This window comes from Ovis aries, chromosome 24 (assembly GCF_016772045.2).
Source record: "Ovis aries strain OAR_USU_Benz2616 breed Rambouillet chromosome 24, ARS-UI_Ramb_v3.0, whole genome shotgun sequence".
NCBI lineage: Eukaryota > Metazoa > Chordata > Mammalia > Artiodactyla > Bovidae > Ovis > Ovis aries.
Window position 1 is genome coordinate 25,486,439 of NC_056077.1, and position 25,701 is coordinate 25,512,139.

Below are 25,701 nucleotides of genomic sequence, written 5' to 3' on the forward strand. Positions count from 1 at the left end.
AGACGCCGCCTCTGGCGGACCCGCCGGCGTCTCTGCCAAGTGACTGACGGGCTCGGGGTCTGATGGTCTGCCTGCTTCTTCCTGAGTGTGACTGACAGCCGCGCAGCTGTCTGTCTGCCTGCGCCTCCCTGCCTGTCTGCCCGGCTGGCCAGCCGTCTGTTTCGCTTGACTTCTGTCTGTCCGCGTCGTCTGCTCTCTGTTCACCGCCGGTGCAGCGGATCGGCCCTTGTCCCGCAGCCTCCGCCTTCTGTCCCTGTGTAACCTCTTTGGGATGTAACTGATGGTCGCCTTTGCCTCTGCCTGGCCCGCCTGCCCGGAGCCCACCTGCCATCCGCGGGGGTGACAGGTCCGGCCCTGCCTGATCGGTGGCTCGGGGCAGGTTGCAGCTTCCCACCCCAGACCCCTGCCTGTTCTCCCAGACCCCCATTCCCCTCCATATCCCCCCAATACCAAGCCCAGCTGCCACCCCTGGGAGACCACCGGACTGCCCGGAGCCCAGAGAAAATGGATTTCTGAGAAAGAAGTAGAACAGCAGGTAACTCATCTCCAGCCACCCGCTCTGGGAGCAGGCGGGGAGGGGACCTCCTCTGCTCGGGAGGACGCACAGGAGTCCTGTGCCCTCATCACACCTGGGGGCGGTGAGACCAGCAAAGTTAAGCTGGAGTCTCTTGTTGCTCCCAGCTCAGGGTGACGGGAGTGCCTTTCTGTAGGTCGCAGGAGGCCGCAGGACAGAGAGGCAGGGGCATGGCTGGGATGACCCCCTGAGCTGGTGGAAACAAGCCTCCAAAAGGCAGGGGCTGGGGCGGGCATGCTGTTTCCAGACTGAACATGGTGTGATAGTCACCGTGGTTCTGGGCAGCTGAGCTGGGCAGAAGTGGGCATGACTGTGATCAGGCCAGTGTGGGGAAGGGAGGAGACATTGACTTTGTACCAGGTTCTGTGTTTTATCTCCTTTATTTTGTCAAAATCCTTTAAGACAGGTTGGTGCCCCGTTTTGAAGATGAAAACGGAGGCAATGAGAAATAGAGTGGCTTTCCCAAGGTGACTCAACCATTGCGTGGTTGGGTGGGCAGGTGACTCGGAGGCTGGTCCTGCCCTCCAAGCTGTCTCCTCTTCCTTCTCAAGAAAACACAGGGGATGGGCGGCTGGTGAGAGGCAGACTGGTTCCGTGTGTGTGGAGAGTGGGGTGAGGAGGCTTGGGGAGGCTGAGCCTTGAAGGATGGGTTGGATTTTGACTTGAGAAAAAGGGAGGAAGGAAGGAACAGGCAGACAGGCTCTTGGGCAGAGGAGGACTTGATGCCTGGAGGGAAATTTAGGATGCAGAGGACTCAGGGCAGGGGAAGGGGCATTAAAATGTCAGGGGTTCCTCCTGCGAGGACATATGCTTTCCCCAGGGGGAAAGCGTGGGGCTTTTAGAAGCACATGGTAGAGTGGGGGAAAACCTGGAGGGTTCAACATCCAGCCATGTGGCTTTCTGGCTGGGTGAACTTCCACGAGTTTCTCTGCTTTTTTCTAACTTCATGGAGCCTTGGTTTTCTCATCTGTGAAATGGGCAGAATGGCAGCTCCATCTTCATAGATCTGGTTGTGAGGATTCGAGGGCATGACATAGATAGGCTGTTGGCTGGGGGTCTACCAGGGGAGAGAATTTGCATCATAAGAAGCCTAGAGTCCGTGGAAGAGAAAGGCCAGTTTCCAAGAGTCAGGGAAGGTGCAGCGTCACACTCAGGAACCTGCAGTCTTGCCTCCTTCAGCCCCCTGGGTTGTGGTCCTCCCAGGCCGGCTCTCAGCATGTGACAGGTGCATGAAGCTCTCCCATCATCCTCATGACCCCAGGTGAGGCTGCTGGCCTCTTTCAGCCCGTTTCACAGATGCGGAGACTGACGCTCAGTGGGGAGAAGCTTGCCCCAGATAGCTGTGACTGAAAGGTGCAGAGGTCGGTTTGGAACCCCAAGGTGACAACCCGCTAGACAGGATAGCAAAATAGCAAGAACCATAGCCTGGGGCACCTTCTGAGAGTGGGGCATTGAATCAAGGGGGCTAGGCAGACCCCAGAGGGGGAGCCTCGGTCACCTGTTCCCCTGGTGGGTTCAGCAGAAATCCTGGTCCTGCCTGCCCCACACCTGGCAGGAAGTCTAGAACCTTACAGCCTCGTGGAGGAGGAAACTAAAAGCCCTTATGTTAGAAGGTGGCTGAGACCCGGGGCCAGGAGAGACAGGTGAGCAAGATGAAGGATGCATCCCAGGTGCTTCAGGCTCGCACCTGCCCAGCAAAGAAGAGAAGGGGGTTGGAGGTAGGGATTGGAGTCTAAATGGGGAGAGGGAGGGGGCTTGCAGGAGGAGGGGGCCAGTTTAAGAGAAGACAGAACAGGTAAAGCAGGCCACAGGAAGCTTTGAGTGGGACCAGCTTCTCTGCAGCGTCGGGACCGTCCTGGGGCCTCATAAATAAATGAATGAAAGGAAAGGAAGGGAAGAGCATCCTTCCTGCCAGTGAGAGAAGCCAGTGCCTACAGGATCGCCAGAATGATGGCCTGGCTTCTCCACAGAGCTGGGAGGTCTCTGCAGTCCACTGTGGGGCCTTGGATCTGGCTCACTCACACTGCCAGTTGTGCTCTGGAAATGGTCAGACCTGGGGTTGAGTCCCAGCTCCATTACTTAGTACCTTTGTGACCTGGAGTTAGTCACTTAACCTTTCTGAAACTTCAGTGTCCTTATCTGTTACAGAGAGATAAGAACGCCTATCTTGGTTTGCTGTGAGGTTTTACTCAACATGGGCTTCCCTTGTAGCTCAGTCAGTAAAGAATCTGTATGCAGTGCAGGAAACCCAGGTTAGATCCCTGGGTTGGGAAGATCCCCTGGAGAAGGAAATGGCAACCCACTCCAGTATCCTTGCCTGGAAAATCTCATGGACAGAGGAGCCTGGTGGACTGCAGTCCATGGGGTCACAAAGAGTCAGGCACGACTGAGCGACTAACACTTTACTCAACATGTGTTTCTGAAACACTGTCCTAGGTCCTGGGGATTCAGTGATGCTCAGACAGAGCCAGTGCAGTTATGAGGGGAAACTTGCAATGGCTCATGAGAAATAGTAGCTATTCTGTTTTACTTTAGATATCATTGGTAATAATTTTCTCATTGTTACTCATTATCAACACTTGGTATATCTTCTGGCATATACCCAGCCCTCAATGAATGATAATTCTTATCATGACTCTACTTCCCCCTTTCTCGGATGGGAAAACTGAGGCTCTGAGAGGGGTAGAGGTTTTCTAGGGTCACCCTGGGAGTCATGTACAAGCAGAGGGAAGAAAACTGTGAAGACATGGGAAGGAACACCCTCAAGGAGTAGGGGTCTTCCCCTCATCACAGTCCCTTCCTCACCTGCTTCTTCTTTCCCTGCCCTTCACTGCACACCAGGGCAGGGGAAGCGCGGGAGCAGAGAGGAGCCCCACCCCCACTTCATGGCTCACAGGTGCCCCCGCCTCCACTCCTCACCCTGGCGCCCCGCCAAAGGGACTTTTTACCAATGCTCAAATGAGAGCTCTGAGTAAACTTGGAACTTCTGAAACAACCTGAAAATATTCCCCGGGGTGTGGGCAGAGGCCCCTCTGAGGGCCCTCGGGTAGCCAGGACACCTGCCAAAGCACCCCCGACCTGGCCCCCAGCCTGCTGGTCCTCCAGCCCCCAGGAAGGATCAGGCCACTCCAGTTGTCCCAGTGGATGTGGGGCAAACACACCAGCCTGGCTCCATGCTCAGGCCCTGGCCCTCCTTGCTGTGTGATTCTGGGCAAGCCTCTGGGCCTCTCTGGGCCTCTATTTCCTCATCTGCCAAGAGGGCTTGATGATGTCACCTGGGACGAGGGTGAGCAGACGTTCTGCAGTATGAATCAGTAACCCCCAGTCTACTTTGGCCAGGGCCAGGCAGGCTGGTGGGGGCTTGCTGGGCAAGGACGAGGACAAAGGGCAGGTTGCCAGGCCCACACCCACCCCCCACCTCATGACTTCAAACAGCCATGGAGCAAAGCATCCTTTTTTTTTCTTTGCCTTACAACCAGCCCCTCCTGGCAGGCGTGGTGGGGTGGAATGGGGCTGGGGCTACAGGAGCTGAGGCAGATGGCACAGTCTGGGTGCGGTCACCCAGCATGGTGGAGGGCAAATCAAGATGGCACAGGCAGGAAGAGCCTGCTGAGAGCAGGGCATGTACCTCGGTTGGCAGAGTTTGCACAGGCTAGAGGCAATGGCACCCCACTCCAGTACTCTTGCCTGGAAAATCCCATGGACGGAGGAGCCTGGTAGGCTGCAGTCCATGGGGTCTCTGGGAGTCAGACACGACTGAGCGACTTCACTTTCACTTTTCACTTTCATGCATTGGAGAAGGAAATGGCAACCCACTCCAGTGTTCTTGCCTGGAGAATCCCAGGGACCGGGGAGCCTGGTGGGCTGCCGTCTATGGGGTCACACAGAGTCGGACATGACTGAAGCGACTTAGCAGCAGCAGAGAAGTTCCAGTAGGGAGAGGCCACTTGGGCTTGGAAAAGCTGCGTGGACCTGGGTTCATGGCCCACCTGGGAGGGGCAGACAGACTAAAAGGGTCTACAGGCTGAGAGGTGGCCCCGGCTAGTAAGGCCTTTCCCCTCGTGTTCGGCAGCTACTGATTAAGCTGCAGGTCAGGGTCTCAGCACACCTGTCCTCAGACACCGGCCCTTTGCTACCACCTCCCTCCCCCAGATATGTAGAAAAGCAATTCCCATTACTCACACTCCAGTGTGCCCAGCACCAGCCTCACGCTCCCTCATCTAGGCCAGAGTGAGTGCCCCCATCCTACAGATGAGGAAACTGAGGTCCAGAGGAACGAAGAGCCCAGGATCCCACTGTGAGTTAGGGGCCGAGCCTCCTTCCTGATCCAGGGCCACCAGCCTGAGAGCTCTGCTTTAAGTAAAAACTCTCTGTGCGACCCTGTGCAACCCACTGTCCCTCTATGACAATTTCTTTCTTTTATAATTGAATATATTTTTGGCTGGACTGGGTCTTCTTGGCTGCACGGGCTTTTCTGTAGTTGCAGTGAGCAGTGGCTATGCTCACGCCGTGGCACACAGGCTTCTCGTTGTGGTGGCTCCTCTTACTGCGGACTACAGGCTCTAGGCCTTTCTGGCTTCAGTAGCTGTGGCCCGTGGGCTCAGTAGTTGCGGCTCCTGGGCCCAGCCGCCCGGTGGCATTGTGGGATCTTCCCTGACCAGGAATCGAACCCATGTCTCCTGCATTGGCAAGCAGATTCTTCATCATTGGACAACCAGGGAAGCCCAGAAAGCATTTTCTTGCATTTAGTCACTCATGTAATGAGTGCTTTGAGCACCTACTATGTGTCAGACACTGGTTAGCCATTGACATTCAGCGGCCACCAAGAAACACGTGGTTCTTGCCTAGAAACTGCTCAGAGTGTTGCCAATAACACCATGAGCGGTGTTCTCTGAGGGGAGGATGAACCCTAGAAGAAGGAGTGACTCATATGCCTTGGAGAGGGCAAAGAATTATGAAGGGGATGACATTTGAACTGGCTTTTGAAGCTGGGAGATGGGAGATCGGAGAGTTCTGGTGGCTGAAACAGCAGGTGCAAAGGCGTGGAAGGAAGCCAGATGCACGAGGGGGTTGTGAAGAGGTCCAGGTGTCAGAAACCTGGAGTACCCGGAGTCCGGGATGAAGACTAGGGGCAGAGGGGATGCTGGGGACACATGCTGGCATGTTTTGAATGCTGAGCGAAGGAACTTAGGGCTTTCTCTGAAGGTGTGATGGGGAGCCACAGAGAGTCAGGCTGAGGCCTGGGTGGGAGGAGCCGCAGCTGGAGGCACAAGGTTGGGGAGGAGGCCACGGGGAGGGCAGTGGGCAGAAGTCCTTGGAGACCAGCGATGGGCTGGAAGCCGTCTTCTGTGTTCCTTCTTGGGAAGTCCCTCAGTCTTGACACTTCCCCTTCTGGCGACCTGTTGGCTCTTGTTTCTGGCACGGCTGGGGAGTCCCTCTACACCCATCTCGTGTCCTCTGGGTCCCTATGGGAAATGGGCCGTTTTACTTTCCCTCTCACCTTTTACTTTCAAGACCCAGGCCCCACCTGGGTCACACTGGAAATTATGATCGGCTTGAGGATCTGAAGGAGTCCCATTCCTGAATTATCAGTGAGCGAAAGAAGAAACAGGGAAATCAGGACCTTCGGTCCTTTTCAGTTTGGGGAGGGTGTAAATAAGGCTGCCGCGAGCACCCTGGTATACATCTGCTTGTATATATGTATATTTTGCCCTTTGGTGCATAATCTAGAAAAGGACTTCTTGGGTCTCCTGTTTAGCAGAAGTTTTCCAAAGTGATTGTACCAATTCACATTCTTTGGAGAAGACTGAGTAGAGATTCAGAGTTTTGATTACTTCCTATCCTTTTTTAGCACTTGGAATTGTTTTGTTTTGCTTGTTTTCATTTGAGTCATTCTGGGTTGATATGTAGTGCCCTCATATTGGGATATGCATTTGCATTTCTTTGATGAGCTATGATTTTAAGCACTTTTTAACATGCCTTTTGCTGTTTGGATATCCTCTTCTATGAAGTGTCTGCTTAAGCTTTTTGTCCATTAAAAAAAAAAATGAGTCCTGAGTTATTTATTTATAGTTGCTTTGTAGGAGTTCTCTCTATATGTTACATAGAATTATAGACATAATTGTATATATTATATATTTATATATAATATATAAAATGTGTAATATAACTATATGAAAGAGACTACAGATGTAGATACAAGCTCCTATTTCAGTTCTTTTCTATTGTCTTTCTTTTTTTCAATTTCTCTTTTTGTTTGTGTCTTTTATAAGTGAAAACTTTTCTAAATTCAAAAGATATTTCCATTGGAGAAAAAAAAATGGAATTATAGTGTGACTTATTATTGTCCCTTTTTTAGAGAACAATAAAAAGATTCCAATTTAATGAAGGTAGCTTTCTTCATCAAACCAGATATCTTCCTCAACATGTGGCAATTTATCTGACACCTCAGTGTGTTAATGTATTATCTCCTGGTGCATATTTTTATAGATTCTAGACTTATGCAAAAGGTAATTGTAGAAGTACTTATTTTCCTTTTGAAAAGTAATCTGCAAAGATACTAGGACACAAGAAGCATGATTTGTTCACTATTTGTTCATGATTCATTCACTATTTCTCCATACTTAAAAGTTTTTTAGTAAAAAAAAAAAATAGTACATAAATTTTGCAGTGTGACTTATAACTTAAGATGAAACAGTTGACTCAAAATAGAGGTCAAAATTAGCCTTTGAATGTTGATACTAAATCATGTATCAGTTAATTTTTACAAAATTACTTAATGTAACATCTTTTGGGCCACACTGTGCATGAGAGATCTTAGTTCCCCAATCAAAGATTGAACCTGTGTCCCTTGCAGTGGAATCCCAAAGTCTTCATCACTGGACTGCCAGGGAAGTCCACATTCAATTTTTTAAAGATGAATTTATCAGAATCATACATTGCTATTTAAAATTTATATCCTCTATATAATTGATAGTTTATTTCATAATTTTCAATTCTCTCTAGTTTCAGTGGTGGTGATATAAAGTCAAGTATTTTCTAATAAAATATCTATTTATTTGGCTGCACTGGGTCTTGGTTGGAGCAGGCAGGATCTTTAGTTACAGCAGGCGAACTCTTTAGCTGCAGCATGTGGGATCTAGTTCCCTGACCAGGGATCAAAGCGAGGCCCCCATGGGGAGCTTGGAGTCTTAGCCACTGAACCATCAGGGAAGTCCCTAAAGATAAGTATTTTTCAAAGCTGTGTCATTAGAGAAAATGAATTGTATTCAAGTGTCAGTATATTTTAGTTTCTGCAGCATTCCGTTCAGTTCAGTTCAGTCGCTCAGTCGTGTCCAACTCCCTGCGACCCCATGAATCGTAGCACGCCGGGCCTCCCTGTCCATCACCAACTCCCGGAGTTCACTCAGACTCACGTCCATCGAGTCAGTGATGCCATCCAGCCATCTCATCCTCTGTCGTCCCCTTCTCCTCCTGCCCCCAATCCCTCCCAGCATCAGAGACTTTTCCAATGAGTCAACTCTGCATGAGGTGGCCAAAGTACTGGAGTTTCAGCTTTACTCAGTCTTTTGACTGAGTAAATTGCTGAAAGCATATGGTTAGTATTTTTGACATATGTTTTGAACAAAAAGACATCAGTAAAGCTAGAATAAAATGCAATACTCAATGTTGGTGTAACAATATAATTTATGTAGTAGTCTACATAAATTTAATTTATGTAGTTCATAAATTCTAATTTATGTAGTTCATGAAATTTAACCACACTGAATAAGATGCTTTGGACTTATGCATTGCAAGTACATAACATTAAAAAATATTTTTGCTTCTTTTTTATTGTGGCTTTTACTCAATAATGCACCATATATTTTTTCTTTTTACCTTTCAGCTCTATTCACCAATTCTTCCCACCCCCACATCTTTCTTCTGGCAAACATCAACCAGTTCTTTCTGTATCTATAAACTTATTATTCTTGTTTTTGGATTCTACATATGAGAGATCATACTGTATTTACCTTTCTCCATCTTTCATATTTCACTCCATATTTCACTCAGCATAATACCCTCGAGGTTCATCTGTGTTGCCACAAATGGCAAGATTTCTATTTTTCATGGCTGAATAATATTCCACTGTATGTGCACATCAATCTTCTTCATCCATCCACCTGTTGAAGGACATGAGTTGTTTCCAGTCTTGTTTATTGTCAATAAAACTGTAATGAACAGAAGGGTGAAGTGTATCTTTTTGAGATAGTGATTTCATTTCTTTTCAGCATATAACCAGAAGTGGGATTGCTAGATCATGGGGTAGTTCTGTTTTTAATTTTTTTAGGAACCTGCAACTGTTTTCCATAGTGGCTGCACCTAATACACTCCCACCAGCAGTGCACAAGTGTTCCCTTTTCTTCATATCCTCAGCAACACTTGTTAAAGTCTTTTTGATAATAGCCAGTTTTTAGCAGGTGTCACATGAAATCTGCAATCACATTGTGATTTTGATTTGCATTTCCCTAGTAATGAATGGTGTTGAACATTTTTCACATACCTATTATCCATCTGTACGTTCTTCTTGAAAATGTCTATTCAGATCTTCTGCTCGTTTTAAAGTCAGATTGTATGAGGTCTTTATTTTGCATATTATCCTCTTATCAGATATATGATTTTCCAATATTTCCTCCCACTCAGCAAGCTGCCTTTTCATTTTGTTGATGGTTTTCTTTGGAATGCAGAAGCTTTTTGTCATGATGTAGTCCCACTTCTCTCTTTCTGCTTTTGCTGCTTTTGCAACCAACATAGAGGTCTGTTCAGACTTTTTATTTCTTCGTAAGTCAGTCTTGGTAGGTTGTATGTTTCTAGGAATTATCCATTTCTTCTGCATTATCAAGTTTGTTGGTACAGGGTTATTCATAGTTGTATCTTATCATCCATTTTGCTTCTGTGGTATCTGTTGTAATGTCTCATCTTTCTTTTCTGATTTTAGTAATTTGAATCTTCCCTTTTTCTTAGTCTAGCCAAAGGTTTGTCAACTTTGTTGATCTTTAGAAGTATAATATATTTTTTATATTGGTCTCAAATTCATTGCCCTTGCTGAACAGTTATTATCTAGTAGTTTATTTACTAAGTATCTGAACTTAGTAAAGACAGTCTGAACTTTTAAGACAGTCTTTTACCATTCCAATCCTTATAATTTTCTAATATTTATAAATTTATTTATTGCTCTGGCCTTATTGCATTGAACAGGACCTTCAGTATAAGACATCCTTGTCTTTTCCCTGCCCTGGAGGATAACGTGTTCAGTATTTGACCTTTTGGGATATTAGCTGTGTATATTCTGTGTCTGTGTGTGTGTGTGTGTGTGTGTGTGTGTGTGTGTGTGTGTGCTCCTCATCAGGTCAAGAGAATTCTTTCTATTCCTGGTTTCCTGAGAGTGTTTTTAAAATCATGAATAAGTATTTCAAATTATTAAATGTCACATTAAAGTTATTAAATTGTCACATAAAATTTCTTTATTCTGTTAATGTGGTAAAACAGATTACTGATTTTCAAATGTCAAACAGCCTTTGTATTCTTGAAATAAACCTCATGTAATAATGGTGTATAATACATTTGTGTATATTAATATCAGATATGATTTAATATTTTGTTTTCAGTTTTTGTCTGTACATTTGTGAGAGAGATTAAACTACAATTTTTACTTTAAAGTATTGATTTCAAGGTTAGGTCTTTAATTTGTGGTGACTTCATTTACATTTTATTAAAAATGCTGATGTGTTTAGGATTAAGTGTACCTTCTTACTACTTGTTTTTCTTTTGTCTTATCTATTCTTTGTTCCTTTTTCTTCTTCTTTGTCCCATTTTCTAAATGAATAAAGTTTTTAAAATTATTGTTCTGTGTTTCCTATTAGTTTGTTATACTTTCTTTTGTAACTCTTTCAGTGTTTTTCTTAGAGATTATAGCATCAGACTCGAATTTTTTGAAGCCGACCGTATACTAAGGGGTTTCCTGGTGGCTGAGATGGTCAAGAATCTACCTGCAATGCAGGAGACCTGGGTTTGATCCCTGGATCAGGAAGATCCCCTGAAGAAGGAAATGGCAACCCACTCCAGTATTCTTGCCTGGAGAATTCCATGGACACCTTATATTGGTACATTTATCACTTTCCAGACAATACATTGACTCTTTTTTTTTTTTAATACAGTGACCTTTATCTTTGTTCACTTCTTCTTATATTTAGTAATCATGGTAATGTATTGAGTTGGCCAAAAAGGTTGTTTGAGTTTTTCCATAACATCTGAATGATCCTTTTGGCCAACCCAATGTTCTCATTTTGCATATAGTTTAAACTTCATAAGACATTAACATTATTATTTTCATTAATTAATATTAATTTATATTTTTAATGTTCTATGACTCTTCATTCCTTCCTACAGTAAATTACTCCCCCTCTGAGATTATTTTTATTTTGCCCCCAAAATTCGCTTTAGTATGTCATTTGATGCTGGTCTACAGGTGACAAATTCTCTCAGCTTTTTTTTTTTTATGAAAAGTAAAGCTTTATTTTGCCTTTATCTAAGAATATTTGTAATTAAGGTCTGATTCACATACCATAAAATGCACTCTTTTAAAGTACACAATTAAGTAGTTTTTAGTATATTTATAAAGCCATGTGATCATCACCATTATCTAACTGCAGAACATTTTTATTTCTGCAGAAAAGTGCTATGCCCTCCCTGTTCCCCCTCCCTCCAAAGTTCCAGCCCCTGACAACCACGAATATACTACCTATCTATGGATTTGCCTACTCTGGACATTTCATATAAACAGAATCACACGATATGTGGCTTCTTGTGTCTGAATTCTCTACTTTAGATTCTAAAGGTTCACCCATGCTTTAACATATATCAGCACTTGATTCATTTTTATGGTGGACTAATATTCCATTGTCTGTGCAGTCTACATTTTGTTTGTCCATTCATCAACTGATGAACATTAGAGTTGTTTTCAGTTTAGTGCTATTATAAATAATGCTGCTATGAACACCTGTGTAGAAGGGCTTTCTCGTGAATATATGTTTTAAGTTCTTTTCCCTATATGCCTAGGAGTCAAACCACTTGGTCATGTGGTGACCTTATGTTAACTATTGGAGGAACTGTCAAAGCAGTTTTGCATAGTGGCTGCACCACTGTGCATTCCCATTAGCAGTGTGTGAGCGTCCCACCCTTACATCTTCACCCGCGTGTTTTATTTTCCATTTTTAAAAATAGCCAGCTAGTGGGTGTGAAGTGGTACCGCACTGTGGTCCTTATTTGCATTTCCCAAATGACTAATGATGATGAGCATCTTTTCATGTGTTTAATAGTCATTAGCATATCTCCTTGGAGAAACATCTATTCAAATCTTTCACACAGTTTAAAATTGGGTTGGCTTTTAGACCTTCAGAGTTCCTTATATATTATGAACACTAACAAATATACAGTTTGCAAGTATTTTTCCCACACTGCCTAGTGGCTCAGCTGGTAAAGAATCCACCTGCAGTGCAGAAGACCTGGGTTCGATCCCTGGGTTGGGAAGATCCCCTGGAGAAGGGAACAGCTACCCACTCCAGTATTCTGGCCTGAAGAATTCCATGGACTGTATAGTCCATGGGGTTGCAAAGAGTCGAACACGTCTGACTAACTTTCACTCACTAGGGATTCCCTGGTGGCTCAGAGGGTAAAAAGTCTGCCTGCAATGTGGGAAACCTGGGTTCCATCCCTGGATGGGGAAGATCCCCCTGGAGAAGGAAATGGCAACCCACTCCAGTATTCTTGCCCAGGAAATTCCATGGATAGTGGAGCCTGGCGTGCTACAGTCCATGGGGTTGCAGAGTTGGACACCACTGAGGGACTTCACTTTCGCTTTCGCATATTGTCTTTTCACTATTTATTTATTTAGCCGTGTCGGATCTTAGTTGCCGCACGCGGGATCTTCCGCTGGGGCGCACGGACTCTAGTTGTGGTGTGCGGGCTTAGCTGCCCCTTAGCATGTGGGATCTTGGTTCCCTGAACAGTGATTGAACCCGCATCCTCTGCATTGCAAGACAGATTCTTAACCACTGGACCGCCAGGGAAGCCTCTATCTTCTCACTTTCTTGATAGCGTATTTTGAAGCACAACAGTTTTAAAATTTGAAATCCTTCAATATATTTGCCTTTAGTTGCTTGTGCTTTCGGTGGCAGGTCTAAGAAACTATCGATGAATTCACGTTTCTGAAGATTTACTGCTATATTTTATCTTAAGATTTAATTCTACCGCTTCATACTAGGTCTTTGATCCATTTTGAGTTGATTTTCATATATGGTGTGAGATAGAAGTCCAACTTTATTCTATTTCATGTGGCTATCTGGTTGGATGAACACCATATATCTTAAAGACTGCTCTGTAGTCCTAGAATATTTAGCGGGAACCGTTTTTGTTTGGTTGTTTACCTTGTTTCATTTGATTTCCTTGGTGTGGATTCTTTAAGATGCTGCATGTACAAGACCATACCATCTGCAAACAGAAATGCTTTACTTCTTTCTTTCAAATATGGCTGTCTTTTGTTTCTTTTTCTTGCCTAATTGCCTTGGCTAGAACCGAAGCATTCAGCACAGTGAGAGTGGGTATCTCCGTTTTGTGTTCTCTGAATGTATCTATTTATTTTTGGCTGCTGGGGCCTTGTTGCCGCATGGGCCTCTCTCTAGGGTCAGCGAGTGCGCACAGTTCTCTAGTTGCAGTGGGCGGGCTTCTTCTCTTGCAGCAGAGCATGGGCTCTAGGGCGTGAGGGCTTTGGTAGTCGTGGCACGTGGGCTCAGTAGCTGTGGCTCCTGGGCTCTAGAACACAAACTCAGTAGGTGTGGTGCATGGGCTTAATTGCTCCACAGCACGTGGGATCTTCCCAGATCAGGGCTCAAACCTGTGTCTCCTGTACGGGCAGGCAGATTCTTTACCACTGAACTACCAGTGAAGCCCTGGACATCCTTGTTTAACAAAAGTCATGAGAGGCAATGGCACCCCACTCCAATACTCTTGCCTGGAAACTCCCATGGATGGAGGAGCCTGGTGGGCTGCAGTCCATGGGGTTGCAAAGAGTCGGACATGACTGAGTGACTTCCCTTTCACTTTTCACTTTCCTGCGTTGGAGAAGGAAATGGCAACCCACTCCAGTGTTCTTGCCTGGAGAATCCCAGGGACCAGAGAGCCTGGTGGGCTGCCGTCTATGGGGTCGCACAGAGTCAGACACGACTGAAGTGACTTGGCAGCATGAGAGTGGACATCCTTGTCTTGTTTCAGATCTTAGAGGGAAAGCTTTCAGTTTTTCATTATTAAGTATGATGTTATAACTATGGGATTTTAGTAGATTCCTTTTGTCATATTGAGCTTGCCTTCTTTTTCTGAAGGGTATTTTTTTGCTGGATATAACATTCTAAGTTGGATTTTAAGTACATCTTTGTCTTAAATTTTTAAAATCGTTTTTCTATGATGTGCCTAGATGTGGTTTTCTTTGTATTTGTTTAGGGGAGGGGTGGTTATAGAACTCCTTGAATCTGTAGCTTAAAGTTTCTTGTTAGCTTTGAAAAACTCTTAACCAGTTTCTCTATCATTGCTTCTGAATCATTCTCTCTCCTCTTTTTCTTGACTCCAAATACATTTATGTTAGATCTTTTCACAATGTCTCATATGTCTCTTTTGATCTTTACTGTATTTTTAAACATTTTTTTCTCTGCATGCTTCAATCTGATTATCTTCTACCAATCCTTCAGTTCACCAATCTCCTCTTCTGATTTTTTAATCTGTTGTTAAATCCATCTGTTGCTGCTTCTGCTAAGTCACTTCAGTCACGTCCGACTCTGTGCGACCCCATAGATGGCAGCCCACCAGGCTCTGCCATCCCTGGGATTCTCCAGGCAAGAACATTGTAGTGGGTTGCCATTTCCTTCTCCAATGCATGAAAGTGAAAAGTAAAAGTGAAGTTGCTCAGTTTTTGCGACCCCATGGACTGCAGCCCATTGGGCTCCTCCGTCCATGGGATTTTCCAGGCAAGAGTAATAGAGTGGGTTGCCATCGCCTTCTCCAAAATCCATCTGTTATGTTCTTGTACATCTCAATTATTGTGTCTTTCAGCTCTCGAGTTTCTGCTGTTAAATACATTCCGTATTTCTGGTGGAATTATTGAACACATTGATCATTGTTGTTGTTGTCTAGTCGCTAATGGACTATTGCCTGCCAGCCTCCTTTGTCCTTGGGATTTCCCAGGCATGAGTACTGGAGTGGGCACCATTCCCTTCTTCAAGGGATCCTCCCTACCCAGGGATCAAACCCGGGTCTCCTACATTGGCAGGCAGATTCTCTACCACTGAGCCATCTGGGAAGACCAATCACAGTTATTCTAAATTCTGTCTAATAATCATTTATGTGTCTGCTTCTGGTTTTGTTTCTTTCTCTTGGCTTTTGGTCATTTGGTACTGTTCTCTGGTTTGTCCTGTCAATTTAATTCAATGCTGGACATTGTGTATGAAAAGTATGGAGGCTTTAGATGAAGCTAAGTTTTTCTGGATAGGTTTTTTTTTTTTTTTTTCTAGTTGACATATAGCTTATAGGCAGATCATCCTGATGCAGTGAAGGCTGAACTATTTCTGATTTTTTTCTGATTCCTAAGGCATCTTTTTTTTCCCTCTGAATAACTCGGTATTTATCGGGACCCATTTTTCTTAAACTTTGATTCTCTCCTTAGCACTGTGACACTGGCAAAATCTCTTAGTTTTCTTAGCCTCTTACCAGATGCTCTCTGCTAGGTTTCTTGAAATGCAATGATTTGGCAAATTATTTAAGGGGACATTGCATGCAGAGAATTTTCCTTCTCTCTGGCACCCTGGCTTCTCAAGTACTATCTCACTTGGTTGCTTTCTCATGCTAATAGTTGTTTTTTTTTTTTTTTTTTCCCTTCCTGCTTAGCAGTTGTTCTTATTAAGAAGGTTAATCAGTTACCAACTCCTTCATCATAGCCAGAAGTGAAAGTGTCCTTTCACATTTTATTTTATAATTCACTTACATTTAACATGTTATGAAATAGTTTGGACATACACAAAAGTATAAAGGAAAATATAATCAACACCATTCACTCAGTTTTACCAAACCATTGGGATGGCTGAAGATCCCCACCTGATCACATCCCCTCCTAGTTTACACTCTTCAAAGTTTGATGTTTCTCATCCCCTTGAGTTTTTTCTATATATTCAGGACACATGGATATTCACCAAGACAATATATAGGGCTTCTTTACATGATGTTGTGTAAAGACATGGGCTTTCCCAATGGCTTAGCAGTAAAGAACCCACCTGCAATGCAGGAGCCGCAGGAGACTGGGGTTTGATCCCTGGGTTGGGAAGATCCCCTGGAGGAGGGCATGGCAACCCACTCCAGTATTCTTGCCTGGAGAATCCCATGGACAGAGGAGCCTGGTGGGCTACAGTCCATGGAGTCAAAAAGAGTCAGTCATGACTGAAGTGTCTCGAAAGTGTGACATAGATAGTGTTATTATGCCTGTGTTCTTTTCTAACTTACTTTTCTATTTCTTCAGAGTCATTTGCTTTTTTTTTTTTTTTTTTGGTTGCTTGGTTTTTTGTTTTTGTTTTTCTATAAGAGTCATTTGCTTTGTTGTGTGAAGCTATGATTCATCGTTACGTTGGGTGAGGACACCATGGTTTATCTTTCCATTCTTTTGCTGACGGAGATTTAGCTTGTTTCCAGTTTTTCAATATTCAAGTCAATGTTGTTACAAACATTTCTGCCTCGGCTTCTTGTACACATGGGCCAGTGTTTCATCAGTAGTATACGTCACAGTGAGATTGCTGGATGTTAGGGCAAATACTTGTTCCAGTTTGTCAGACCATGCCAAACTGTTTTCCGGACCAGTTGTATTAATTTACATTTCCAGTAGCCATAAATGAGAGTTCCCATTACGCCACGTCCTCAGCAGCACGTGATGTTGTCAGACTTTCAGTTTTTACTAATCTGATAAAATTTAAATGGCATGTTATTGTGGTTTCCATTTGCATTTCCCTGCTGACTGTGAAGGTAAGCACTTCGAATTCTCCATAGCGCCTGCTTCCATCTGACTTCCTCCCCCGAGTCTGCCCCACATCCCCAGGCTCTCTTGAAATTTGGCCAACTTTTAGTCTAAATGACCACAACCTCAGAAATCATTTCTAGGCACTGGAGCCTTGTGGATAAGCACTTCTTTAGGGCTCTATCCCAGCCAGGACTGTGCTGGAGGGCTTCATATGTACTTATGCAGTTAGTGCCCACAACCAAGAAAACAGAATCAGAGAGGCCAGGAACTTGCCCAGCGTCACACAGCTGGCACCTGGCAGATCTCAGCCTGGTGCTCTTCACTCCTTGTAGGAGGCTGCAGGGCACCCTCTGTCCTTCACTCAGGAAGCACACCTGCTGGTCTGGGTGCTCCTGGGGAGTAAGCAGCTGTTGCCCTCAGGAGTCCGCTGAGCAGGAAGCCCCATAAAGGGATGGATTCAGGGCAGGAAGGGCCATGGGACTGGGAAGCCTTTGTACTCAGTGCTGTGGAAACCAGAGGAGATGACTTGAAGACTTCATCATTCAAGGCTGATGTTTCCCAGAACTTGAGTGGCTTGTTTTAGATGGTTTTAAATATCCCTGGACCCCCTAGTGAGAGAGTGAGACCCTTTTCAAATTTCTTTGGCTCCTCTGATGTTGACGAGGTGGTTGTGGAGGGGGAGAATCTCAGTTTGATGCTAGTATGTCTTCAACGCCTCTCTCTGATACTCTTTAATCTCCCTTTTTAAACAAAGGCAAACTAGATCTCCAACTCATCAGAGTCTTAAGCAAGGAATAGTGTCTTGCTAAAACTCAGTTTCTGTCTTTTGTTTTCCTTGTATTCAGGTTTTACATTTCCTTGCATTTTGTTTCATGGTGAGTTGGTTAGTTTAAGAAACACGTATACAGTGCCTACTAACATGCCAGGCAGTGTTCCAAATGCTTTAAAAACACTGACAATTCTCCCAAGAACTCTATGAAGTAGGTTATTAATATCTCTATTTTACAAATGAGGACTCAGAGGCCCAGAAATGTTAAGTAAACTCCCCAAGGTCACGCAGTATATAGTCAGCAGTGCTGAGATTTAAACTGAGGCAGGCTGGCCCCAAGTCTGTGTTTTCACCACTGTGGTGCATACTGCCTCTCCATTTCATACTAGTCACCTGTTGAAAGAGGGCTTCCCTGGTGGCTCAGTGGTAAAGAATCCGCTTGCAATGCAGAAGACGTGGGTTCAATCCCTGGGTTGGGAAGATCCCCTGGAGGAGGGCACGACAACCCACTCTAGTATTCTTGCCTGGAGAATCCCACGGACAAAGGAGCCTGGCAGGCTCTAGTCCATAGGATCACAAAGAGTTGGACACGACTGAAGCGAATGAGCACGCATGCATGTACCTATTGATGGTCTGATTTTCCATTTTGAGATGTTTATTGGAGCAAAAACTATGAGAGCAGATAAAGAGAAACAGCAAGCAGATCACAGCACTGGTAAGAACCTTGAAGGCAGTAAGTGGCAGGAGTTCTAGAACATTCCAGCATAGCTTCATGGACACCGGGATGGAGCAGGTGGGCCATGAAGACTGAGTGAGTGGAGGGAGGGGGAAGATGTCTAAGAGGCAGACTCAGCACAGGAACTTGTCTCATGCAAAGTCAGGGAGGCACAAGGGGGCCTGGGATGCTGGGGACTGGTGAGTAATTCAGAGCAACTGGCCAGTAAGAGCAAGAATCCAACCCCCTGGACAGCACTTTACGGTTCACAGAGCACTGCGGCATCTGCTTTCCCACTGACTCTTCTTAACTGCCAGGTGCCATGTGCATTCCTGTCCCTAGTTTAGAGATGATAACTGAGGTCAGAGTTAGAAAAGGCAGAGAAAAGCTATTATTTGCTCCAAGATGCTCTGGCCACAAATCTGGGGCTCTTTGTTCTGTTCTACTATTTCAGGTATCTTAGATAGCAAGCCACAGAAAAAGGATTCTACCAAATAGGTGGGGGGTTTTGGCGTATGTTAAATCCAGGTGTGGACATCAGGTACAGCTGGATCCAAGCCCTCAAGTGCTGCCATGGGGACTCTGGGTCTGTATTTCTCAGGACTGACATTTCTCTAAGAGATGATAATGGAGAAGGAAATAGCAAGCCACTCCAGTATTCTTGCCTGGAGAACTCCATGGACAGAGTAGCCTGGCAGGCTATAGCCCATGTGGTCCCAAGAGTCGGACATGACTTAGCAACTAAACCACTACTGCCAAGAGATGACAAAGATAGCTACCAGCTTTTAGCAGGCATCCAAAAGATTACCTCTTAATAGAGTTCTAGAAGAAATTCCAAGATCGCTCTCATTGGCCTAGCCTGGGTTGGATTCTGTGTCTGATCCCTTCACTTGACCAGGTGGGTGGAGTGCTTTATTGGTCAGAGCTGGATTAGGTGCACACCCTGGTTCAAGTCAGCTTCAGTTTGAGGGGCTGTTCATAAAAGGGGAAGAGATGCCTGGAAGACAGAAGCAGCAGAAACATCCTCTCCTTCCCCAGGGGCTTGTTTGTCATTGGTGCAAAGCTGAGGAATGAGGGACCTTGAAACTGGCAAAGAATCTTGTGCTTTTTCCTGTAGCCCCAGATGGAGCCACTGGGAGCGATGTGGACAGAGCCAGGCCAGGCCCTGTGCCGAGGCTGGAGTCAGAGATGTGGGCTCACCAGTGAGGGGCAGACACACACTCCATCTTCTCTAATGGGAAGCCAGACCCCTAAAGTGTGATGATCAGACCTCCTCCAGGGCGTGGAGCCAGGCATGAGCAGAGCTCCTTAAAGCAGATTTAAATACTATCTGTGCCAACATTATTTTATTTTAACAGTGATAATATTCATTTTAAAGTGTGTTGGGGAGGGAATTCCCCGGTGGTCCAGTGGTTAGGACTTGATGCTTTCCCTGCTATGAGCCCTGGTTCAATCCCTGGTCAGGGAAATAAGATCCCGCAAGCCAGGTAAGGAGGCCCCCAAAAAAGTGTATTGTGGAAAAAATGCACAACTATGAACATTATTGCTTAGGTTGAGGTTGGAGTTAAAATTTTAAGAGTTCATTTATAGAAAATAAACAGTAGTATACATGATCTACAAATATGGCCAACTTTTTGAAAATGAGACATTTAAGAACTTCCTGGCTGGGTCACTCAGGGAATCCGTCCATTTCTGGTGCTCTAAAAGCCTGTATCCATCGCTATTTCTTGAGCGTTTACGTGTCAGGGGCTCTGCTAGGGGCCCAGCAATTCTATAAATGGAGTCTTTGGATTCTTGCGGGCATCCTGGAAGCAGGGTTTACCATCTTTACTTATAAGGCTCAGAGAGGGGAAGTGTCCAGCCCAGAGTCCCACAGCTGAGCCTCTCTGTGCCCTGCACCACTGCTGACTGGTGACTTGTTAGGGAGTTCAGAGGACGCTCTCCTGGGGGCCAGAGTAGGATCTGGGGAACCCAGGCTCAGGGATGGCATCCGGAAGAAGTCACACATGTGACCTGGTCCCTGCGTGTGTCAGTCCTCTGGGCTTCAATTCCAGCTACACTCTTGTCTCTGGGGTCAGTCTGGGTGGGGTTCCTGGACCCACTGGTCTCTGACTGGTATCGTCCCATGCAGGCACAGAACTGAGGGTAGAGCTGGCAAAGTGCCAGTATGGTGAGTTGTTCCTCTGCCCAGGGTACCAAAGTCTGCTTTTCCTGGACAGGCTGACTCGGGTCTCCAAAGAGTTCCCTTCTCAGTCTCTCACAGATCAGGGTGAGTGATCAGGGTGAGTCCAGGGCACCTTCACGTGCTCAGGCTGGGTACCCTGGTGCTTCCTGGTGGGCTCCCCCAGGCAGGCTCTGTGGTTGAGTTACCAGGCTAGGCTTATCTTAGTATTAGGTAGTGATCTCATTTGTGGTCTAATCTTGGATTTGTTATTCAATGAGAAGCCAATTCAGGGAAGCGTGGCATGCTGCAGTCCATGGGGTCGCAAAGAGTTAGACACAACAGAACAACAGCAACAAGAAGCCAATTAATTGGGCTAACAGCAACATGGGGATTTCATGGGAAGGAAATATCTCTGCTTATCAAATACAGCTTTCCAAGCCACTTTCCCTTGTCTTATCTAGATGGATAAACACACACACATCATTCAACAGCGACAGGTTTATCGGAATCTCTGAGTAGCGAGCTCCTCCCCATTTCCATCCCCCTCTCACTTGTGACTGTGCTGAGTGCCCAGGAAGAAGGCGGGGGAGATGTGGGGAGGGACCCCGGGGTGCAAATTGGCCACCTCTAAGGGACAGAAACCCTTGGGAGCAGCCACGGGCTCCTCAAACACTTTTTCCCCCCCAAAACAAATCCAAGGAACTGAGAGGCAAGTCTTCCAAAGGAGGGATGCGGACCAGAGTGGGGCAGTTTAGGGCCCCTTGGTCTCTGGACCCTAGGCTCACCCTCTCGCTGTGTGTCTCTTCCAGGCTCCGGGAGGCAGCATGCCGTGTGCCTGGGCTGCGACTTTGCTCCTGCTAATGCTCCAGGGAAGTAAGTAGCTGCCCTGAGGTCTGCAGGTGGGGAGCGGCCGCGCTAGCCTTGTGGGCTGCAGAGCGGGGCTAGAGGGTCGGAGCCTGTAGCATCTGTCCACTTACAGCTGACACGGGTGCAGTAGCCCTCTCTGCATCAACCAGAACCCATCCAGCCAGCGAGCTCCACCATCTAGAAGTGGTTCACACGAGTCCCACGTGGTCCAGCCCACCGTCCTGGGTCTCCAGGTCTCACTGGCTGGGGAGGCTGGTTCATGGGGAAGATGAGAGACTTCATCCTTCATCTCCATGGCTCTCTGCGTTGGCCAGCTCCCAGTTCTTGGAGGGAGGGAGTCCTGCCTGTGGTCTATCCTCGTTTCTCCTCATCTCCTAGGAGATGGTTTTCAACAATCCCTGGGTCCACTGCTGGCACTGATATTCCCCAGAGATGTTAAGCCCTGAGCTGGGAGAGGCCAGGAGTTACACTTGGGGGCGGAGTCGGGGCTGAGAGATCCAGGAAGCCTGCCCGGAGGAGGCAGACACAGCACACAGGCTCAAATAGAGGCTGGAGGGGGCAGGCTGGCGGGGGTAGGGTTGGGGGGCGGGGCCCTCTGCCGCGACTCTGCTGACTCATGGGCATTTCTCTCCGGTTTTTACCGAAAGACCCAGAGCTTCAAATAGCTCCGTCAGGAAACAGATGTCAGGCTCCTTTGTTTTTCCTTTCTGAGTGGTCAGCAGCCTGTCCTGGCTCTAAAGGGCCTTTAGGTCACCCGCTGCCTCTCCCCACCCCGCGGGCATAAACTCCAAGCCCCTGCTGTGTCCCGGGCGCCACCGAGCAGCCTGTGAAGTTCTTGCAGCCCTGAGGAAGCTAAGGCTCAGAGAGCGTGGGGGGCAGGCTCATGGCCACACAGGCAAGCAGTTGCGGAGCTGGGATCCGTTCCCAAATCTGCCCGATTCCCATGGTCTTAAGTGCCTCGTGCAGGCGGCGTGGGCTGCCCCAGCATGATAGCATCTAAATACCTCCACACACACAGACACCCTCGAGAAGCCAGTGTCCCCAGATTAATAACAGGGACTCGGAGCTGTCGTGAGTCATGTGTCCACTTTCCATGGTTCCCACTGCCTCCCACATGCTGTGATAACCCTGTGGATGGGAATGGGGTGGGGGTGGCGGTGGAGGGAGGGTGGCCCTGGGGCTCTCTGCCCAGGGCTCAGGGTGCTGACCAGGTGATTGGGTTTTTACTCCTTCTGGTCCCTGATGCCACCTCCATGCTAGTTTCTGGGACTGCTGTCCCCTCCTCAATGTTTCATTCCAAGTTTGAGACAAACCTTGCCCCTTGGTAAGGGCTTCCCAGGCGGTTCAGTGGTAAAGAACCCACCTGCCAATGCAGGAGACTCGGGTTTGATCCCTGGGTCGGGAAGATCCCCTGGAGAAGGAAATGGCAACCCACTCCAGTATTGTTGCCTGGGAAATGCCATGGACAGAGGAACCTGGCGGCTATACAGTCCATGGGATCGCAAAAAAGTTGGACATGATTTAGTGGCTGAACAACAGTAGCTGTCCCTTGGCGGCCTTGAGCTTACCGAGGAATGGCAGCCCCTCTCCAAGCTCTGGAGCCCTGAGAGAGAATAACCAGGATACGAACCCAGAGAGGACACGGCCACATGGGTTTGGGTCCTGCCCAAATCTGTCCTCTTTTCTCCACAAATTATCTGAACTAGCCCTTCTGTGCCCACCAATGGGCCCTGTGTTCCTCCCCAAAGGACGCCTCCTCCTAGAATAGGATTGGTTTCCACGTCTCAGATCCCTTGCTAATGCTGCCGGAAGCCTTCTCAACTGTGCCGAGGATTCTGAGGCCACACACCGCTGGAGGGAGTGCCATGATCGATTAGCAATGTCTGCCATGTGTGCGGATGTAAAGACCTAGCGGAGATTAGCTTCTGCCTTTCCTGGGTTTCATTGGCCCAGACCAAAGAGAGAGACGAGGCATAGCCCAGTCTCAGAGCCTCAGTATCCTCATCTGTAAAGTGGTGGAAAGGAGAGTGAAAGTCGCTCATTTGTGTCTGACTCTTAGCCACTCCACGGACTATACAGTCCATGGAATTCTCCAGGCCAGAATACTGGAAGTGGGTAGCCTTTCTTTTCTCCAGGGGATCTTCCCAACCCAGGGATCGAACCCAGGTCTCCCACATTGCAGGCAGATTCTTTACCAGCTGAGCCACCAGGGAAGACTGTAAAATAGGGGTGGGATTGGAAATAAAAGCTGTTTCCAGCAACAATGCTCTTGGCTCCGCATCCAGCTTCTGAGCTAGATGGAGCCCTGGGAGGGAGGTACTCCCACACTCTGAATCTTCATTAGTCAAGGAAAAATAGGAAAAGGCCACAAAGAATGAATCCACTTAAAAGGGGAACGGATTTCTGGTAAGTAGTAGGGATGTGGGGGTGGGGGAAGAGCAGTGTTGGCGCTTGAACTTACAAAACAAAACCGAACTAAAACTTAAGTGGATTTTGTCAAACATTTACCAAAATTTAAACTGTGGTTGGACCTATATTTTTAGACCCAAAGTGAAGCAATTGACATTGGAGGTGGGCGAGTATGAAATCTTCCAACAGAATTGCCTGAGAGGGCCAGACCTGTGCCACTCTGGTGGTGGTGGTGGTGCTTTGGGTAATAGGATACATACATTTTGGCAAATATATTCAAGGGCTTCTCAGCTTTCTGAGGCCTTCTTGCTCCTTCAGAGCACTTCCGGGTCACCGAGGTCTTTGTCCTGTCTGAGACCAACTGCAGGGGAATAGAAGGCTCCTCCTTGTCTCTCATTGGCTGTGTGAATCCCTCTCGTGGGATGTGCAGATTCATCTGGCATCTGGGGCATTCAGGATGCGCCACCTTGAGAGGAAGGCTGGCCAGGAGGGATGATGAGCTGGTGTCTGGACACGGGGCTTATTGGGAGAGCTCATGGTGGGGACCTGCTTAGTTTAGGAATCTCATCCTCACAGCTAGCCTCAAAATTTTGGGGGGCTCAAAAACAGAACTGTCAGGTGGCAAGAACCCCCATTGCCCAAGTCCTTCATCTCAGTTGCCCTTGAATCATCATATTCATCATGGCCCAGGGACCCCTGCTTCCCCTCATCATCCAGCCCTCAAGGGGGTTAGGAGGTGGCGAGCCCTGCAGCCCCCACTCTACCTCACCAAGGCCTCTGTCTCCCTTTGACTCTCCAGCCTGGGGCTGCTCCAACCTCGTCTGCTACACCGATTACATCGAGACTATCACCTGCATCCTGGAGACATGGGCCGGGCACCCCGACTCGCTCACCCTCACCTGGTAAGTGGCTGGGCCTCGCTAGCTCTGGGGATGATATTCAGGGTAGCCCTGGAGGGTTGGGATGAGGCAGGACCACAGAGACCTCAGATTGAATTGGACCGACTGGGTGCCTGGCAGGTTCTGTTGTTGTATAGTATTTGTGTCTGACTTTTTTGCGACCCCATGGACTGTAGCCCACCAGTCTCCTCTGGATTTCCCAGGCAAGAATACTGGAGTGGGTTGCCATTTCCTTCTCCAGGGGATCTTCCCAACCCAGGGATCGAACTCACATCTCCTGCATTGGCAGGCAGATTCTTTACCACTGAACCACCAGGGAAGCCCTCCTAGCAGGTAGTTAAGCAATCTAAAAAATATCTACCACTGCATAGGGGTTCACTCAGCCCTTTCACCAATAGCACTTGGTTTCACTGTGGGCTGAGAACCATGATCTGGGACCAGGAGCTGAGAATCACTGACTGTGGTCTGGGAATCAGTCTGCCCATCTTACAGATGTTCACACAGGGCTCCTGAGACTTGTCCAGTAAGCAGGGCTACAGAGACCATACTCTCTTGCTCACACAGGCCTGACTGTGGTTTTGAGACTTCAGGATGACCAGTCTCCCATGACTGTCTTGAACACTAAATACATGCCCCACATCCAGCTATGCTTCACATGAATCATCACTTCTGATTCTCACAATTATTACTCCCAATTTACAAATGAGAACACTAGGGTTCAGCGAGGTTATGCAGTTTGCCCAAGGTCACACAGCCAGTGAATGGTGGAGCTGAGATTCAAACATAGGCAGTCTGACTCCAAGGTCCGCGGGTCCCTGTTAGTGCACAATGCTAAAGAAAACATTGTTCATTGCACTTGTTAAAGAATGGTAAGGTGTATTTTTCTTTTTAATCTTTAATTCTTACATGCGTTCCCAGACATGAACCCCCCTCCCACCTCCCTCCTCATATTTTTTTTCACTTTATGTTTTAAAACAGAATGAGGAGTTCATGCTTTTATTTATTTATTTTTAAATTTAAAAAATGAATTAAATTTTTAATTGAATTTCATTAAATTTAAATTTAAAAAATTTTAAAAAATGCTGTGCTGGTTCTTCGTTGTGATACATGGGCTTCTGTCTGGTTGCAGTGCACGGGCTCAGTTGCCTCATGGCAACTTAGTTCCTGGAGCAGGGATCAAACTCACGCCCCCTGCCCTGGAAGGAAGATTCTTAACC

The 25,701-nt window shown here is 46.8% G+C and overlaps 1 protein-coding gene across 3 annotated transcripts in view; it reads left to right on the forward strand.

The window, feature by feature from the left end:
- IL21R (interleukin 21 receptor) overlaps window positions 1-25,701 on the forward strand; it is a 36,080-nt gene continuing 10,379 nt past the window's right edge. Inside the window, exons 1-4 of one of the 3 annotated variants that reach the window (XM_060405598.1) lie at window positions 1-535; window positions 10,520-10,716; window positions 21,119-21,182; window positions 24,385-24,487. In XM_060405598.1, the coding sequence (XP_060261581.1) occupies window positions 21,134-21,182; window positions 24,385-24,487 (152 nt within the window). In that variant the 5' untranslated portion in view covers window positions 1-535; window positions 10,520-10,716; window positions 21,119-21,133. 3 annotated transcript variants of the gene reach the window in all.